The sequence below is a fragment of the Pongo abelii genome, chromosome 5 (assembly GCF_028885655.2).
Source record: "Pongo abelii isolate AG06213 chromosome 5, NHGRI_mPonAbe1-v2.0_pri, whole genome shotgun sequence".
Lineage (NCBI taxonomy): Eukaryota > Metazoa > Chordata > Mammalia > Primates > Hominidae > Pongo > Pongo abelii.
This window is the reverse complement of record NC_071990.2, coordinates 140,338,997-140,359,327: the sequence shown is the minus strand read 5'-3', so window position 1 is coordinate 140,359,327 and position 20,331 is coordinate 140,338,997. Positions and strand designations below refer to the sequence as shown.

Genomic DNA, 20,331 nt, shown 5'->3' with positions numbered 1-20,331 from the left:
ATTACAGACATAACATGAGGGAAGGGGAAGAAAGAGAAAGAGAACCCTCTTGGCAATCCTTGACTAGGGCTGTATAAGTCTTGCCCATATTCCTAAATGTTTCAACCACTGTCACTTGTCATATGTTTTGTAGATCCATCCATTCATTTAATAATTATGCCTACCTATGTCCCAGACATCCATTTGCAATGTATTGTCTGTCTGATGGTTCCAAGGAAAATTTAATATGCTAAGAGAACGTTAAAAATTCACTGACTGGCGCCATTGTGGTTTTGCCAACATGAAACAGTCCCACCATAGTATGAAAGCGTTAAATCCTCCCCATGGCTTCACTTCAGCCTCAAGGCAAAAGCAGGCACTGGAAAAGTCTGTTTATAAACCTTAAAATATCAATTACCTTGTTTTTTTTTTCTCCCTAGGAACAAAAAATCTCTTAAAGGTTATATAAACATTTATATATGGTTTTCTTTAAGAATCAATGTTAATTACATCATTAGGCTACATTTACCTTAATTGTGATTTACTGCATCTTAAAAAAATCGTGAATAAGAATTCTTGACGTTGCTTGTTAGTCCAGAGGTCAAACCAATGACTTATAAGAGCCACTCTTTCCTGAAAGAGCTATAAGGGGGAGGGGAGGAAGTGACATTTGCTGTACAGTTCATTGTTTTTAATTGCTAAGCAATCTTTAGACAATCTACCAGCAACCTCACAGCTAATATTTGCAGAGTGCATTACAGTTCACAGAGCGCTTTCACATATAGAGAGAAAGGTCTGTCCTTTCAGGTTAAACTTTTTACCCAGGGATACTGACAGGCCCAGGCTTGTTGGGTGGGTTGATGGGTGGGTTGATGGGAAAGACTGGCAGGCCCAAGAAGGGCCTCTGGAAAACAAAGAGGTAATGATTCCTGGATCTTGTTTCTACCTAGGCTAACGTGGCCTAGGGAAACAGAATCCACACATTTCCTTTTGAAAACATATACGGGCTACACTCATTTAATTGTGAAAACAGGACCATTTGAGGTAGGTATAACTTCACTAACTCACAACCCTGGATCTTTATAGCACCCACCAAAATGAAAGTAAGTATCGCTAAATAGCCAACAGAGACGTGTCTCTAGGGAAGACATACATTAAGGACCAGAATCCCCCAAACCTGGGTTTCGATCCAGCTTTGCTCAGATAGAGATAACAAACTCACTGTTATTATCATAGGTCAGGCTTTACTCCCAGCCTGGTCTAGTCTCCTTCCCTGGTGAATGAGGCTGAACTCACAAGAGCACCCATGAGAGCTCTGAGCACTCAGTTTGCCTTCTCTACTGCCAGAGCCACCATAGGCCATTAAATGACGACTTCCTGAATTACCTTAAAATAGGAGAGGCATCCCCAGGCCACATGGAACCATCCAGTTGGCACAGGAGGGAAGAGAGGATTACAGAAATACACGGGAACACATGCGTGAACACTCCCAGCCCCCACCACCAAAAGCACCTTCTCATCTCCTCCCCTGTCTACAGCAACTGTGTGTCCTGGAGGTCTCTATTTTGTTCCTGGAGGTACTGAGTGGAAAGGGAGGCCATCTGGAGCCTCCCTTAAGGTAGAAGATGAGGACTGGGGTGAGAAGAGACTGTCTTTGGGACAAAGCTAAGTTTATTTTTGTTTAAACTGAAAAGCTAAATTCTTTAGAGAGTTTTTCTTTAAAAATATGGCAACATGAGACCCAATATATCACAGGAAAATTAACCTTACGAATTAAACTTGTTCTGTTTTTAAGTATGTAACTTACCTGTCTATTTAATGACTTGTTGCTAAAAGGTGTCCATGCACTAAATCTTGTGTGGAAGCTCTCCATTTCTGGAGTTCTCCAGGAAGAATCCCCAGCTGATGTCTCAGCAAATTTTCTTCCACTTCTAGAAACTACAGGTTTATTTCAATAGGTGCGCAATTAAGATCACCTAGAAATATCCAATATGTTAATGTCCTTATAGGAATTATATAATTATAGAAATTCACATATAACATATAGATAGAATTATAATTCATGTGTGTACGTGTATATATACAATTCATCTGTGTATATGATAAGCCATACAAATATACACAAAAATCCCATTAACTTCAAATCATTGCAATTATTCTATTCTTACCTACTTTCACCTAAATCTGAATTTAAACAAAAGTTGTTTTTTACTTTGCTGGGAAAATGGGAAGCATTAAAAAGGTTTCAGGAAATGCTACTTAGAAACTGACATGATTCATCAGCCAAGGAGGTTGACTTTTTCTTTACCTAGAAAATAAGAATTTGTTATTTTGTTTTTTTGAGATGGAGTCTCGCTCTGTTGTCCAGGCTGGAGTGCAGTGGAGCGATCTCTGCTCACTACAACCTCCGCCTCCCAGGTGATCTGCCCGCCTCGGCCTCTCAAAGTGCTGGGATTACAGGCATGAGCCACTGCGTCTGTCTGAAAGTAAGAATTTGAAGTACTAGAAGATGACATTCCACTTGCCCATTTTCAGGGCAGAGGTCAAAGAGAATATAAAGAAAAACAAAATAGGCTAATGTATTATTTATTGCTGCAAAGCAAATTACTCCAACATTTTTCAGCTTAAAACAACAAACACTTATTTCAAAGCTTCTGTGGTTCAAGAATCGAGGCACAGTTTAGGGGGGTACTGTCTTAGTCTAACAGGGCTGCCATAACAAACTACCACAGACCGGGTGACCTGCACAACAGAAATTTCTTTTCTCACAGTTCTAGGGGCTATAATTCCAAGATTAAGATGTCAGTAGCATTGGTTTGAGGAGGCTCTTCTTCCTGGCTTGTAGGCAGCTGTCTTCTCACTGTGTCCTCACGTGGACTTTCTGCCATGTGCATGCAGAAACAGAGATCTCTGGTGTTTCTGCTTCTCCTTTTCCTTCTTTTGAGACAGTGTCTTGCTTCTATTGTTCAGACTGGAGTGCAGTGCTGCAATCATATCTCACTGAGCCGAGTGCGGTGGTTCATGCCTGTAATCCCAGCACTTTGGGAGGCTGAGGTGGGTGGATCACTTGAGGCCAGGAGTTTGAGACCAGCCTGGCCAACATGATGAAACCCCATCTCTACTAAAAATACAAAAATTAGCCACGCATAGTGGCACACACCTGTAATCCCAGCTAATCCCAGCTAATCCCAGCTACTTGGGAGGCTGAGGCAGGAGAATCGCTTGAACTGAGAGGCAGTGGTTGCAGTGAGCCATGATCACGCCACTGCACTCCATCACTGACATCCATCACTGACAGCGAGAGTCCATCTCAAAAAATAAATAAATAAAATAAAAATCATAGCTTGCTGTAACTTTTAAACTTTTGGGCTCAAGGGTTCTTCCCATCTCAGCTTCCCTAAACACTGGGATTACAGATGCGAGCTGCACCTGGTCTCTTCTCATAAGGACACCAGTCCTCTCAGATTAAAGCCCCATGACCTTGTTTAACCTTTATTCCTTATAGGCACTATCTGCAAATACAATAATAATGGGGGTGAAGGCTTCAACATATAATTTGTGGGGTAAGGGGATACATTTCAGTTCATAACCAGTACCTCTGTGTCAAAGCTCTTATAAGGCTACAGTCAAGGTGTTTGCAGGGACCGCAGTCTCACTGAAGGCCCTGCAGCTCATTCATGTGGTTGTTGGCAGGATTCCATTCCTCATGCTCTGCTGGACTGAAGACTGCAGTGCTCACCAGCTGTTGGCTGGAGGCGTCCCTTGCCTTCCTTGCTACATGGTTCTCTCCATAGGGCGGCTCCCATGGCAGCAGGCTTCCATCACAGTGAGCAAATGAGAAGGCAAGAGAGGGCACACCAGAGGGAAGCCACAGTCTCTTCGTAACCTAACCTCAGAAGGGACATCCCAACACCTTCGCTATATACTGCTGGGTAAAAGCAAGTCACCAGGTCCATGCCACACTCAAGGGGAGAGGATTAGATGACAGCATGCATAGTAATACAACCTATCATAGTTTACCCTTTGGGTCAGTTCCTTTCCTTTCCCATATGCAGAACACACTCACTCACACATTTTTAAGGAAAACAACCCCAAAGTTTCATCTCATCAATATTTTTAGCACAGAGCTCATGAGCTAAGAACGATTCACAAGCGTCTCTCTATAGATACAGGCATAGCTCCCTTTGATCCAAATACCTTTGAACTAAAAAGGTAAGTTATCTGGTCCTTGCCTCTGTAAACAATATATATCATGGTAGAACAAGGAAAGGATAACTGCAATAGATAGTCCCATTCTTAAAGAAGGATGACATATAAAAGGATTCACAGCGATCCTGAAATGCAGTTTCAGAAGGCTGGGGTGCAGTGATCATTTTGTCTCCAACAATCACATTCTCTTTTAGACCATGCCAGTGATTCCCTTGACAATGTCAACTTCTCAAAATATATCCCAAATTATATACTTGATTCTAAGCAGTGCTATGTGCCACAATTGTTTAGAGACATTTTTTTTTCTCTCTCTGAAGTTAACTGCAGATATTTTGAGCGTATCAGGCTTCCTTAGAAAAAGCCAAACCCTACGTCTTTCTTCCCTGAGATGTTTTTCCAACTCAAAGTATTTGCTGGGTACCACCTTGTTCCATTCAGAGATCCTAACAATGGTGTGGCAACCATACTTTTGACTGGTCCTTGCCAATAGGCATAGTTTTCAGCATCATTTATTGCTCAAAGGCCTTCTCAGTTTTTTCTTTACTAGTTGAAGATGTGAGTCAGTTATTCCTTCCAACTGTGCAAATCCCTGAGTTTTGAGACTCTCTCTGAATTCTTTTATATTCCTGCTTACAAACCAGCCAAATATTTTCTGAGCTCCTCTATTTCTTCTAATACTTTGGCAAACGTGGCCTGTAGTAATAAACTCATTCTAATAACATTCATTTTCTACCTCTTTGCATAAAGTACAAGCTCATTAGGTATATAATATGCCCTTTAATCTATTCCAGGCTATAGTTTTACAACTTTTTCCCACTGCATCACATGGATTGCCATCTTTTCAGGTCTTCCACAACAATTTCATGCTGTCAGACTGGATGGTAATGCCACATAATATAGAATGTGTTGCTGTTGTTATGGCAACATCCTACTCCTGGAACCGGTTTCTGTATCTACTAAATGTTCAAGGAAGAAATAACACTACACTTACACAAAATCTTCCAGAGAATAGAAAAAGTGGGAATGATTCCCAAGTTCTTTTATGAAGTTGGTATAACCTTTATATAATCTTAACACCAAAACCCAAGGACTTTACAAGAAAGAAATATTACAAGCATATTACCATAAATATAGATGCATAAATCCTACCAAATATGAGAACACCAAACTCAGTAATATATAAAAAAGATCATATATCACCAGCAAGTTTGATTTATGTAAATTTTCTTTGACATTACAAAATCAATGTACTTCTCATTATGAACAACAAAAAAAGAAAATTATATGATAATCTCAGTATATACAAAAAGTTTTCTTTTTGTTTGTTTAGAGAGGGTCTTGCTCTGTTGCCCAGGCTGGAGTGCAGTGGCTTGATCTTAGCTCATTGCAGCCTCAACCTCCCGGACTCATGCAAGCCTCCCACCTCCGCCTCAGCTGGACCTCAGCATGCACCACTGTGCCTCGGCCTCCCAAAGTGCTGGGATTACAGGTATGAGCCCCGCAGCTGGCCCAACAAGTGTTTTTGATAAACCTCAATATCCGTTCATGACAAAAAGATCTCAGCAAACCAGGACTAGAAGGGAATTTCCTAATCTGAATAAGGGCAAATACAATAACCTATAGCAGACATGACACCAATGGTAAAATGATAAAACTTTCTCTCCGTTCACTACTACTATCTTTGTTAAACATTGTTCTGGAGGGTCTTTCCAATGTGATAAACCAATAAAATAAAATGTATAATAATTTAAAAGGAAAAAATAGGCCAGGTGCGGTGGCTCACGCCTGTAATCCCAACATTTTGGGAGGCCAAAGCAGGTGGATCACTTGAGGCCAGGAGTTTAAGACCAGCCTGGCCAACATAGCAAAACTCCATCTGTATAAAAATAGAAAAAGTAGCTGGGCATGGTGGTGCATGCCTGTAGTCCCAGCTACTCGGGAGGCTGAGGCAAGAGAATTGCTTGAATTGGGGAGGCGGAGGTTGCAGCGAGTCGAGATTGCGCCACTGAACTCCAGCCTGAGTGACGAGGTGAGACACTGTCTCAAAAAAAAAAAAAAAGAGAAAGGAAAAAATTAAATCGTCATTATGTATTATTAACATAATCGTATGTAGAAAAATATTAAAGAATCTACAGATAAATTGACAGATTTAATACACAAGCTTGGCAAGTTTGCTGCACACTAGGCTTACGTACAGAAATCAATTGTTTTTCTGTATACTAACATTTAATAAGCAACAATATATCATTTATAACAGCATTTAAAAATCCAATATGGGCAGAGGCAGGAGGATTACTTGAGTCTGAGAGTTTGAGACTAGCCTGTGCAACATAGCAAGACCATGTGTCTACAAAATTTTTTAAAGAAAATTAGCCAGGAATGGTGGTGCATGCCTGTAGTCCCACCTACTCTGGAGGCTGAGGAAGGAGGATCACTTGAGTACTGGAGGTTGAAGTTGCACTGAGCTGTTATCTTGTCCCTGCACTCCAGCCTGGGCAATCGAATGAGACCCTGTCTCCAAAACAAAAACAAAAACAAAATCCAGTATAAATCAAGGTGGGACAAGTATTCCACATAGAATACTAAAAATTTTATCCAGATAAAATTTTAAAGACCTAAAGAAGAGTATACATCTGTGAAGATATTGATTCTTTTAAATTAATCTATTACTCAATACAGTCTCATGAAAACCCAGCAAGTGTGGGGGTGTGTGTGTGTGTGTGTGCATGGCTGTGTGTGTGTTTGATAAACTGATTATAAAATGTGTATGAAAATGCAAAGGGTCAAGACTAGCAAAGACAACTTTAAAAAGAACAAAGTGTTTGGACTTACTCTACTTGATATCAGGACTTACTTATTATAAAGCTAGTGTAAATAACAGCATGAGATATTGGCACATGAATAAACAAATAAACCAATGGAACACAGCAATTATTCAGACACAGACCCACATACATATGGACACTCTACCTATGACAAGGGTGGCACTGCAGAACAGTGGGATAGGATGACTCCAGTCAGTAACACATGGGGTAGAACAACTGCCCAGTTGGACCCAGCTCACCCTCAGAACCATGAGAAATAATAAATGATTATTGTTTAAAGCCATTAAATTTTGGGATGGTTTGTTATCCAGCAATAACAAAAAAAAATTGGTACCTGGAAGTAGGTTATTGCCATAATTTAACTGAAAACCTGTGATACTGGCGTTGGGACTGGGAAGCAAGTGGAAATTAAAAGGGTGTGGAGGAGACGGTGTAGTGGAGTCTAGAGAAAGGCTAGTGAGAAGATGACCGGCATTATGTAGCAGTGGAAAGTTAGTGACACTGTTACCTGCACTAATGTGGAGGATAGAAAATGTGTCAATGAATTTATAGACCTAGCTAAAGAAATTCTGAGTAGGATGTAGAAAGTGTTGATTGGCTCCTTTAGCTGTCCAAGGTGAGAGATATGAATTAACCTAAAAGGTCTGTTTAGTTTTGGGGCAAATTTTAGTGATAAAGAATATCTAGGCCGGGTGCAGTGGCTCATGCCTGTAATCCTAGCACTTTGGGAAGCTCAGACAGGTGAATTGCTTGAGCTCAGGTGTTTGAGACAAGCTTGGGCAACATGGCAAAACCCTGTCTCTACAAAAAAATACAACCATTAGTGGAGTAAAAAAAAAAAAAAAAAAATTACCCTAGGACGGCAAGACCAACCCTTCCTCTTTCTCTTCCTCTTCAGCCTACTCAACATGAAGATGTTGATAAAGACTTTTGTTGTGATCCACTTCCACTTAATGAACAGTGAATATATTTTCTCTTCCTTATGATTTTCTTAATAACATTTTCTTTTCTCTAGTTTACTTTCTTGAGAGAATACAGTATATAATACACATAACACATATTATATGTTAATCGGCTGTGTTATCATTAAGGCTTCCAGTCAACAATAGGCTATCAGTAGTTAAGTTTTGGGGAGGTCAAAAGTTACACGTGGCCAGGTGCGGTGGCTCATGACTGTAATCCCAGCACTTTGGGAGGCCGAGGTGGGCGGATCACCTGAGGTCAGGAGTTTGAGACCAGCTTGGCCAACATGCCAAAACCCCGTCTCTACTAAAAATATAAAAATTAGCTGGGCGTGGTGGTGGACACCTGCAATCCTAGCTACTCGAGAGACCGAGACAGGAGAATCACTTGAACCTGGGAGGCGGAGGTGGCAGTGAGTTGAGATTTCACCACTGCACTCCAGCCTGGGGGACACAGCGTGACTCCATCTCAAAAAAAAAAAAAAAAGCGTGAATTTTCAGCCACACAGGGGATCTGTGCCCCTAACTCCCACATTGGTCAAGGGTCAACTGTAAAAGAGTTTAAAGAATCTTAAAGTCTTTGTCCAATAGCACCCCAATCCATAGCCCAAAGCAGAGAAGGACCTGTCTCAAAGAGACTTGTGGATATAGCTTTTGTCTAATAGAATAAATTACAATTACACACATACAAAGCCTACAAAATTGTCAAGAGACTTGATCTCATGAAAGCATGGCCAGCTTGAAATAAGAAGGATCAAGAAATTTTGAAATAAAAAGTCTCTGAGCTACCATTTTAAGCTGGGTGTCTGGGGAAACAGATAACGTGTCTTTTGAGCTCACAGGTCTCCAGATTGAGAGGAGTTATGAACAAGGAGCCTCATTTGCAACTGGACCTGATGGAAATCACAAGAGACTTGGCTTCAAGCCTCATACCATAATTGGAAGACACTTTGGTGGTGTCTTGGTATGAAATAAATGTATTCTGTGTGCTGCAACTATGAATTGTGGCCAGAGGGAGGAACACAGTATATTGTCTGTGCACATGGCCAGGAACAATTGCTCCCATCCCTGTACCCACATACCAGTTCTCCATCAAGAGGTGGAGTCTATTCTTCTCCCTCTCCTTGAATCAATCTGCACTACCACTGGCTTGTTTTAACCAATGGATGTTGTGGAAGTGATGATGTGTGACTTCTGGGCATGGACCTTAAGAAGACTTGCACCTTCTATTTTTGCACTCTTGGAATCCAGCTGCCATGTAAATAAGCCTGGGCTGGGATACTGGATGACAAGAGACCATATGGAGAGAGCTTGAGCCAGCCCCCAGCTGTTTCAGCCACCCCCGTCAAAGCACCAGATGTGCAAATGAAGTCATCTTGGATATTTCAGTTGCAACTAAGCTCCCAGGTGCAACCACATGAATCACCCCAGCCCCCAACACACAAAGCAGAAGAACTGCCCAGCTGAGGCCAGCCAACCCATAGAATTGTGAAAAATAACACGTTTCCTATTTCAAGTTACTAAACTTTGGAATGGTTTGTTATCCAGAACAGACTGACAAAGCCATGTGTTGGTGAGCATCCAGAGCTCTCACACAGCTGGTGAAAGTGCAAATTGGTATATGTACTTTGAAAAACTATTTGGCGTTATTTCTAGAATAATGCCAAACTTGACCCAACTGGAAAAAATATACATGTGGACTAAAATATATCACCAAGAAAATGCACAGCTGCACTGGATAGCTCTAAACTGGAGACAACCCAAGCATCCACCAATAGTCCAGTGGATAAATCTACTGTAATGCATTCACGCAATAGAATACTAACGTCAATGAAATGAACAGCCTGCTGCTACACAAAACAGTAAGGATGAATCACACAACACATTACACAGAGGAAGCTGTGAATAAAATAATACATGTGGCACGGGTTCATTTACCAAAGTTCTACCTTGTAGTGTTAGACGTCAAGATAAGGTTTACCTTTGGGGAGGAAAGAGAGGGTAACGATTGGGAGGGGGACACAAGAGGTTATTCTGCATGCTGATGCTGACGTAGAGAGGGAGCCCTAGACTTCCCTGCATGCTATGATTCATTGAACGTTACACTCATGATCTGCATGTTTTTCTATGTCCTGTATTTCAATCAAGAAGTTTATAAAATGATATTTACAATAACATCAGTACTACTAAGTACCTGGAAAAAATTAGAGTGCCAACTTTATGAAGAAAATTATAAAACTTTATTGAAAAATACTTTTAAAGTCCTAAATAAATGGAGAGATATGTCTTATTCATGGATCAGGGGACTCAGTAGAGTGAAGAGATTAACTCCCTCAACTTGATCTACAGATTCAACGCAATCTCAGTAACAAATTCCAAGAAATATTGTGTGTGTGTGTGTGTGTGTGTGTGTAAAACTTCAAAGCTGATTCTAAAATATTTATGGAACTTTAAAGGGCCAAAACCAGTAGTCTTGATAAACAAGGAAGGGAGCTGTGTTTCTAGATACCAAGACTTACTATAAAGCTGTAGTAATAAAATGATAAAGGTATTAGTTTGGGGACAGACAACAAAACCTGTAGAACAGAAGAGAAACTCCAAAATAGACCTAGGTATACAGGGACACTTGTTAGATGACAAATGAGAAGGGGAAGGGTGGATTGTCTCATTTATAGAAAACGGATTATCTGTTTTATAAAAGAAAAGAAATTGGACCCCTTTCTCACACTATATACACACACATCAACTATCTAAAGTTTTTTCATATATATAAAATCAATTACACATGGTCTGTGAATCCCCAGAAGACAAAATTAGGAACAGCGGATGATGTCAGAGAGGAAGATTTTGGCTCAATCTAAGTGGGGAAAAAATCACTCCACAGCTCTCGCTGTCTCCAGAGATTATGTCCATTACTGGAGTTGGTAAAACTCAAGGTGGACAACCACTTGTCAGTGATTTTCTAGCTGAGATTCAAGCATCACAAACATCTAAGTTTCTAAGCAACCCTCTGTTGCTATAAATTCCAAGAAGAGAGAGTACAACGTGGCTTGGTGTAGCTGAAGAAACTTTATTAAAGAGTCAGAATAATTCTAGAATAAGACAGACATTTGCAGTACCTTTGCTCTTATTACACTTCAAGAGAAGAAGCACATTTTTTCAATGAATATATTAGAAAGGCATGTATCGTATTAGGAACAATTTTAGAAATGTTATAGACGAGCAGCATGGCATAGTGAGCACCAGATTTGGATCTCTGCTCTGACTCCCCAAAATTGAGGCTTTACAAGTGATTTAGTATTTGGGCCTCAGTTTCCTCATGTGTAAGGCAAGACAGTAATGTGTCTTGGCAAACTATATCATAATAATGTGTTGTTCAGATAAAAACCTCTTGGCAATGTGGGAAATTAAATACCTCCTTCTGAATCAACACTAAATGAAAACAAATTCTTAGTTTCATAAGATGCCCAGCTGTTGTTATGTGAAATCCCTCCAAGAGCCAACATATGGGATTTTTATTTAGCAAGTTCTCAAAATTGTTATTATACTCTGTGTTAAGGGATTACTGAGTTATATAATGAGCTGAACATTACAGAAAGAATAGTCACTGTCTTTGCTGGTGGGCTTAAATATGTGAGCATAGTATAGTATATTGTCTGTGTGTGTGTGTGTGTGTGTGTGTGTACATGCATATATGTACAAATTTGAACAGGATTATTTTCTTTTTCCCTTTCCTTTTGTTTTTTTAGAGTTGGGATTTCACTGTGCTGTTCAAACTGGAGTGCTTTGGCACAATCATGGTTACTGCAGCCTCAAACTTCTGCCTCAAATGATTCTCTGGCCTCAGCCTCCCAGATAGCTGGGGCTACAGGCATGACCAGCTGCTTCTGGCTCAGGGTTATTATCATTATTATTATTTTTCTTTTTTTGAGACAGAGTCTCTCTGTGTCGCCCAGGTTGGAGCGCAGTGGTGCAATCTCGGCTCACTGCAATGTCCGCCTTCTGGGTTCAAGCGATTTTCCTGCCTCAGCTTCCTGAGTAGCTGGGATTACAGGTGCACACCACCATGACTGGCTAATTTTCGTATTTTCAGTAGAGATGGGGTTTCACCATGTTGGCCAGGCTGTCTCGAACTCCCAGCCTCAAGTGATCCGCCCACCTCGGCCTCCCAAAGTGCTGGGATTACAGGCATGAGCCACCGTGCACTGCCTGCCTCATATTATTTTGATTATGTGAAGATATTAATTTTGTTGACTATTCAACCTAGGGAGAAATGGCAGCCTGGCAATTACTACTTCTTTAATGGAATAATTTCTTTTCATATTCTAGCCTTTTACTTTCCTCCAAATAGTAGTTCCATAAGATATTAATGAGTATTTCCCCAGAAAACAGGATCTGTAATTAAATGATTGAGATATTAAACTTATTTCTTTTTTGTAGGATGTTTTGGATGTTTTAATACGCTTAATGTTCACAATTAATCTCCAAAAGGGGAAAATAATATCCAGCATTTTCCTTTGTTCATTGTTATATGGAGACTATCATAGTGTGTATTGATTATCTAATGGGGTTATTGTACTGTTTATTTAATGCTGTGTAACAAATTGTCCCAAAACTCAGTGGCTTAAAATAACAAACACATTATCTCACAGTTCTATGAGTGACAAGTGTAGACATAGCTTAGCTGGGTCCCCCAGCTTAGGGTCTCTCACCATCCAAGTGTCAGCTGAGGATGCCACAGCTGGACTGGGGAAGAATTAACTTCCAAGCTCACATAAGTGATTGTTGGTGGGATACAGTTCCTCTTAAACTGTTGGAATGAGAGACTCAGTTCTTCGCTGGTTGTTGGCCACAGGCTCCCCTCCCATGTGGGCCTCTCTATAGTTTAGCTCACAAAATGGCAACTCACTTCCACCCAAGTGAGTGAGCAAGAGAGCAAGAGCAGGCAGGCAAGATGGAAGCCGGAGCCCTTGCGTGGCGTAACCTCAGAAGTGACAAGTGACACGCCATCACTTTTTGATTCATCAGAACCGGGGTTTAGCAAACACAGTCAGCAGGCCACATCTGGCTCACCACCAGATTTTATAAAGTGTAATTGGGATACAGACAATCTCATTTATGTATTATCTGTGGTTGCTTTTCTTCAATAAATTTCATTTATGAGTCTCTTGTTTTCCTATTGTTTCCATATTTACTCAGTATTTTTCTTCATCTACTTACTGGAGAATTTTTTTCTTTTTTCTTTTTTGAGACAGAGTCTCGCTCTGTCACCCAGGCTGGAGTGCAGTGGCATGATCTTGGCTCACTGCAACCTCTACCTCCTTGGTTCAAGCAATTCCCTTGCCTCAGCCTCCCGAGTAGCTGGGATTACAAGTGCATACCACCATGCCTGGCTAATGTTTTTTGTATTTTCAGTAGAGATGGGGTTTCACCATGTTGGCCAGACTGGTCTCGAACTCCTGACCTCAGGCAATCTGCCCTCTTCAGCCTCCCAAAGTGCTGGGATTACAGGTGTGAGCCACCGCACCTGGCCTCTGTGGTTGATTTTTTGGCTACAACAAAATTAAGTAATTGGGAGAAAGACCATATGGCTCAGAAAGCAAAAAATATTTATTATCTGGGACTTTACTGAAAAAGTTTGTCAACTCCTGCATTATAGGCGTCTACCCACATCTAAGGGGCGGAGATTCACCTAAGGCATATGGACCAGGAAGCTGAGGTCATTGGGAGCCATTTTGGAAGCTTCCTCCCACAATAGTGTCTGCCACAGGATAGGTATTTGGCAAGTATTTGCTGAATGAGTAAATGGATAATTGTTCTATAATTGCAGTTTAAACCATAATTGCTATGGTTTGAATGTGTCACCTCCAAATATCAGGTTTTGAACCTTAATGGCCAACGTAATGATAGTAAGAGGTTGGGCCTTTAAGAGATAGGTCATGAGGGCTCCTTCCCTTGTGAACTGGAATTCAGACCCTTATAAGGCATCACACAGCATTCACCTCACTTGCCCTTCCACCTTCTGCCATGTGAGGGCAGAGCATTCCTCCCCTGCGGAGAATGCAACAACAAGGCATTGTCTTGGAAGCAGAGAGCAGCCCTCACCAACCAACCAGACCTGTCAGCACCTTGACCTTGGATTCACCAACCTCCAGAACTGTAAGAAATACATTCCTATTCTTTATAAATTACCCAGTCTCAGGTATTTTATTATAGCAGCACAAACAGAGACATGCATCTGCCAATTTTCCAAATTCAGGGGCTAAAAAAGCAAGTTATTAGTAAGAAAAAATAAATTCCTTCACTATTAGGATTTGACAACTGTGTCACAACTGTGACAATTTATCAACTCTGTGATCTTCTTACTAGCAATTTCCATCATTATGTTAAATGAGTCATATGGTAAAATAAGCTTAGAATTAAATGTAGATTTGACAGATTATTCTTTCATGACATCAGCAAATTAGAAAAAATGGAAGCATTTTAAGGGATTCATTTGAGATAAGAATTCATTCTGGGGCAAGAATACTTATTGTGCATTCTGGTTACAATACAGCAGTCACCAGTATCTTCTATATACCAAGAGAGGCTCAAAACCTTAGTGTATAAAACCAAACTCTCAACCATTTTTCATCCTTTCTGTGTGTCTTTTCTACAGAAGCTAAAATACTGTGCCATGAAGTTTTTCCTTGATCATTTAAGAATGATCTTGTTCTTCTACAAAGTGGCATGTCTCTACTGGAAAAAACACTGTGGCTGCCATCTCACAGTCCAGCTTTTTACTTCGAATTGGAACTCCAGCGTGGGTGATGCAAACTGGAGGCCCCTTTGTTACCTCGCTCTGTAAAGCAGGGGCCTAAATGCTTCTAAAGTCTGTTGCAAGAAAGGAATAAAATAGAAGACCCCAATCTGTGTCTCTCCTCATTTGCAACTGGATCCAACAAACATGCTAAGTGACAAGATCAAAATGGGGAGGGGGACGTGTAATAAATGTTGTATTTAACATCTTAATTTTTGTTTGACTGTCTACACTGACTAACACGGCACTAGAAAATCTCTTCCCCCGTACACTGGCTCATTGAATCCTCAGAATCACCCTGGGAGTTAGATTATAGAAGAGAAGAACACGGCAGAGAAAATCATCCAGTCGGCATGCAGTGGCTCACACTTGTAATCCAGGCATTTTGGGAGGCCAAAGTGGGTGGATTGTTTGAGCTCAGGAGTTCCAGATCAGCCTGGCCAATATGGCAAAGCCCCATCTCTACAAAAATTAGTCAGGTGTGGTGGCATTCGCCTGTAGTCTTAGCTAGTTGGGAGGCTGGAATGGGAGGACTGCTTGAGCCCAGGAGGCGGAGGTTACAGTGAACCAAGGTCCAAGATTGTGCCACTGCACTCCAGCCTGGGCAATACAGTGAGACCCTGACTCAAAAAAAAAAAAGAAAAGAAAATCAGAAAATCATCCAAGGTTACACAGGTAGTAATCGGCTATCAAGTTTCAAACTTATACTAGATTTTTCCTAAAGTGTAAGTTTAACTTGAATTGGATATAAAATGGTATTAAAAGAAAAACTTCAGCCGGATTAAATTTAAAGGAGTTTAATTGAGCAATGGGCGATTCGTGAATCAGGCAGCTCCCAGAATCACAGCAGATTCAGAGAGACTCCCGGGGTGCCTTATAGTCAGAACAAATTTATACACAAAAAAGTGAAGTGATGTACAGAAATCAGAAATTAGGTACAGAAACAGCTGGATTGGTTACAGCTCAGCATTTGCCTTATTTGAACACAGTTTGAACACTCAGCAGTGTATGAGTGGTTGAAGTATGGCTCCTGGGATTGGCCAAGACTCAGCAATTGTTACAGGCACATACTCCTAAGTTAGGTTTTCATTCTTGTCTACCTGTTAAATTAGGTTGCAATTCATCCACAAGGATTCAAATGTAAAAGTAGAGTTCATCTCAGGCCATATTTAGTTTGCTTTAACAACTGCTACGGATGTATTTGGAAATACATTTCTATGTCATGGCTGACTATCCTTTACAACTGGTATATTGATGAGGAACTCGGAAGTTGACATTGGCATTTCTATGCTTAGTCAAAAGAAGGATGGGGTCTGTTGTGTGACAACCTGTGATATGGTAGAATAATAAGAAATATATATATAGGTCTTTGTCCCTGGTTCCTGACATAGAGCTCCTAAAAGTCTCATAGACAGGGATGCTAGGAGGATCTTTTGTTCTAATATTTGGTTTTTGACCCCAGTTCCTGACAAAGAGCTCCGAAATCCTGTGGAATTTCCTGGGTGATAGGAGCATCTTTTGTTCAGATGAAGTGAATCTTGGTGGACCCCTAGATAGCTTCAGGATGGCGGCTGGTTACCAGGGAAACCAACCATGTGATTATGCAGCTGGAACTTTCAGCTCCATCCTCTGACCTCTGGGGGGGAGAGAAGGGCTCAAGTTGAGTGATCACCAATGGCCAATGATGTCATCAATTGTGCCTATGAATGAATCCTGCATTAAAATCCCAAAGGACAAGATTCAGGGATCTTTGGGATAGCTGAACATGTGGAGGGGCTGAGAAGGCATGGAAGTTCCGCACCCTTGCCCACATACCTCTCTCTGGGCATCTCTTCTATCTGGCTATTCATCTGTGTCCTTTGTAATATCCTTTATAATAAAGGGCAAACATAAGTAAAGTGTTTCCTTGAATTCCGTGAGTCACTCTAGCAAATTAATCAAACCGGAGGAAGGGCTTGTGGGAACCCAGATTTGTAATGGTTGGTTAATCATAAACAACATATAGTCACAACCTGGGACTTGTGATTGGCATTTGAAGTGGGGGGCAGTCATTTAGGACTGAGCCCTGAACCTATGGGATCTGACACTAACTCCAGGTACACAGTGTCGGAACTGGGTTAAATTATAGGACGAAGAGTTGGTGGCCACTGGAGAATTGGTTGTTGGTGGGAAGAAATTCCCATACATTTTGGTGACAAGAGGTGAAGGGCTGTACTGAGTGTGTGAGAGTAAAGAGAAAAAAGTTTTGTTTTTTTTTTCCTCTCGGAACAACCAAAGCCAGATTAAAAGATGAAATGGCTGAACAATTGCCAGCCCATATAGAGAGCTAAATCCTCACTGGGATCACACAGAAGAGCCATGATGTCAATTAACTGTGTTTCCACAGGTGATCTGTTATACAGCTGGAGAAATGCAAGTTAGTCTGGTCCTTCTCCACTACAGTAGACAGAGTGGCTTAGAAATTAAAACACTGCTCCTTGGCAGAGGTATGTACCTACATTCGTGTACTTCTGCAATTCACACATGCAAATTGTGCAATGATTCCTTTATTTATCAAAAATTTACTTCCTTAAATATGCCTCCAAAAGGTATCTTGTTCTAAAGATTGCACAAAAGAAGGGGAGTAGAAGAAAAGTAAGTGTGATTGGTGAAAAAACAGAAATGAAAGACAATTCCAGTTGAGTTAAATGTCCCACATTTAGGGCATGTAAAACTACATGCCAGTATATAATTTTTATTAAGTACACACTAAGCAATGGATAATGAAAATAATGGCGTGTTTTGAGGAAACCTGGGCTATTGATAGTACAGGTGGTGATAGAAAATACCATACTTGTGCTGGTATTTTCAAATGGTGGATGTGCTCACTGATTTATAAGTTTAAAGCTATAAAATTAAAGCTGTAACAAACAAGATGCAACTGTTGCTATAGAACTTCCAAGTCCTTAACCCTTCTTCCTCCCACTGAAATATTGTTTTTAGAGCATGATTTTTGAGGTTTCTATGGAGCACAAACGTCAGTTCCTGCAGAACAGACTTTAACAGGCTTGGATACAATTGCATGGGTTGCAGTGAACTTTAATACCGATGATGTCAGGATATTGTGTTCTGATACATATGCAAAGTTTATCAATAAGCACAGCATCGGTATTTTTAAATCGATATTTTAAAGTACCACTGTTTTATTTGTCCTGTTCATCAAATCTTAGCATATTTACTCTTAGAGCTATCCTTATAACCACGACCTGTATTCACAGTAGATTTTTTGTATTTCTCCTTCATTCCCCCAACCCAGCCCCCACCCTACTCCCTACATTTTTGGACCCCATAGGAGGAAAGAGGGCGAGAACTGTCAGAAGGAAGAAGGTAGTTGGTGTGAACCTATGAAAATCAGCGTTTTCCAAAGTGCTCAAGAACTTTACTTCGATCCCAAATCGGTTCTCTGGAGGAGGTAAGAGTTTACTTGCCATGGCTCGATGCAAACCCTACCCTACGCGTAGATTTTGTTTCTCCCCAGAGCCTCCTGAGAATCTTGGTTAATTTCAGAGCTGCTAAGGGACTCCAGGGTCGCGGAGGGAGGGCCCGCGCCCCTCAGCGCTGCTTAGGGTCTTCCTGGGCGGCTGCACTGGGAAACTAAGGGGCCCAGGCGATGTGCCCCGGGCGGCCCCAAGAAAAAGACTAGCGGCTCAGAAACCACGGGCTTTACCTCTAGGAAGTGGCCACGAGGCCCGGTACAGTGGCGGCTGTCTCCTCTTGGAACCGCGCGGTGAAAAGCGACTGCGCCAACTCGGGCCGCAGCTCCGGAGAGGGGTGGGGCAGGGACAGGGTCATCTCCATAGGGATCCAACAACACGGAGCCACCACCCCGCCCCACAGGCCTGCAGCCCCTCCCGCCGCCGCGCTCCGATGGCCAACCTGGATCTCCCCAGCTGCAGTGAGCAAAGCCGCCCGCGCGGTGCGAGCCACCGCCCTCCTCTCCGCAGCCGCAGCGCGAGGCCAGCTAGGCCTCGGGTCCCGGCTCCTTTCCCTGCTTCCAGGCAGCTTGCGGTGGGAGAAAGCTTCCGTGGGGTCCCGTGGGTCGCGGCACGTCTCGGAAGCCCTGCGAGGTGCCCAGCAGAGGTGCCAGACCCAAGGCCGTGGGACCCCAAGAAGAGACTTGGACACTGAAGCCAACGTTTGCTTGATCTCAAACAAAGCCAGAGATGTTAATTAACGCTGTGTGATGAGGAAAGTGGAGTTTATTTTTTGTCATGTTCATCTTCAGCAGATCCTCAGAAAATGTTTTTACTGCAGAATTACCAATTTCAGCATTATACAGGAGGTACAAAAACAAAATTGCAAAAACAAAACCAAAAAACCAAAAAGCATTTGAAGTATTTATTGTGAAGCCTGTTTTTTTCTTTTGTATGTAATACTTATGGCCACGAAAAGATGCTCACAATACATTACTTACAAAAAGCAGCTTAGAAAACCACCAGAATGGTACGATCTATTTCTTTTGCAACGTGTTTAAGAAATCTGGGAGTATGTCCACAAATAGGTTAAATGGTTTGCTCTGGTAGTTTTAAAAATCATCTGTAATTCAATTTTTTCTACAATGAATAAGCAACATCTATGTAATAAACCACAAGTTTCATTCTAGTAAAGTTTCTTATGAGAGATGGGATCTTGCTATGCTGCCTAGGCTGGAGTGCAGTGGCTATTCACAGGCCTGGTCATTGTGCACTATCTTTTTATTTTTATTTCAAAGATCTTTTTCTTTTTCATCTATATGCCAGTAAAATCATCATTGTACACTATAGCCTAGAACTCCTGGGCTCAAGCAATCCTCCCGCCTCAGCCTCCAGAGTGGCTAAAAGTACTGGTGCCTGTCACCAAACCAGGCTTTAAATTTTATTCTAATCCAGGCACTGCATTTTTTCCTGTTTCCTTGAACATGTGTTTAAGGAGTGTGAAAGGATACAAATTAGATAAGCTAATATTTCGCTACCTGGGACCCATCTAGGGCCCTGTGACACAAAGGGCGAATGAACCAAGTGAATAAACAAGGTCAATCCACTGCTGTGTCACAACCCACAGGAACCAGATTTTTGCTTTACTCTATCTCAGGACCAATCCAAGAAAAACATGTCACATGATAAAGTGTCCTTTCGACCTGTCAGACCCTAGAGTACTACTTTTTCCCCTTAAATCCCCATTCTCACAACCCAAATGAAGTTTCCTCCGTGATGCTGTAATTTTTAAAAGGGGTATTAAAAAGACCAATTAACTGATCAAAATACTTTGAATTCAGAAAGCCAAAAATTATTAAAATCAAGATTTGAAAAATATTCAATAAGTCCCTCTCCTCCTCTCCCCCAATTAGGTGCTTATTTCTGTGGCCTGGAAACAAGGAGACAGAAGCATGAGCATCTTCTGCAACACAAAGGTAACTGAGTTATAAATAAGCAAAATGTGTTCTATCCATACCATGGCGTATGATTCAGCTAAAACAAGAAATGAAGTACATGCAATAACATGGATGAAGCTTAAATCCTTGAAAACACCATGCTAAGTA

At 41.3% G+C, this 20,331-nt stretch overlaps 1 protein-coding gene across 5 annotated transcripts in view; it reads right to left on the bottom strand.

Moving 5' to 3' along the window:
• Nucleotides 1-18,823, bottom strand: part of ECT2L (epithelial cell transforming 2 like) — a 105,125-nt gene extending 86,302 nt beyond the window's left edge. For all 5 annotated transcript variants that reach the window (XM_063725009.1, XM_063725012.1, XM_063725013.1 and 2 more), the window contains exons 1-3: nucleotides 18,481-18,823; nucleotides 1,787-6,699; nucleotides 509-621 (exon numbers count right to left, since the gene is read on the bottom strand). In XM_063725009.1, the coding sequence (XP_063581079.1) occupies nucleotides 509-621; nucleotides 1,787-1,852 (179 nt within the window). In that variant the 5' untranslated portion in view covers nucleotides 1,853-6,699; nucleotides 18,481-18,823. The remainder of the gene's footprint in view (nucleotides 1-508; nucleotides 622-1,786; nucleotides 6,700-18,480) is intronic.
• Between the last annotated feature and the right edge of the window lie 1,508 nt (nucleotides 18,824-20,331).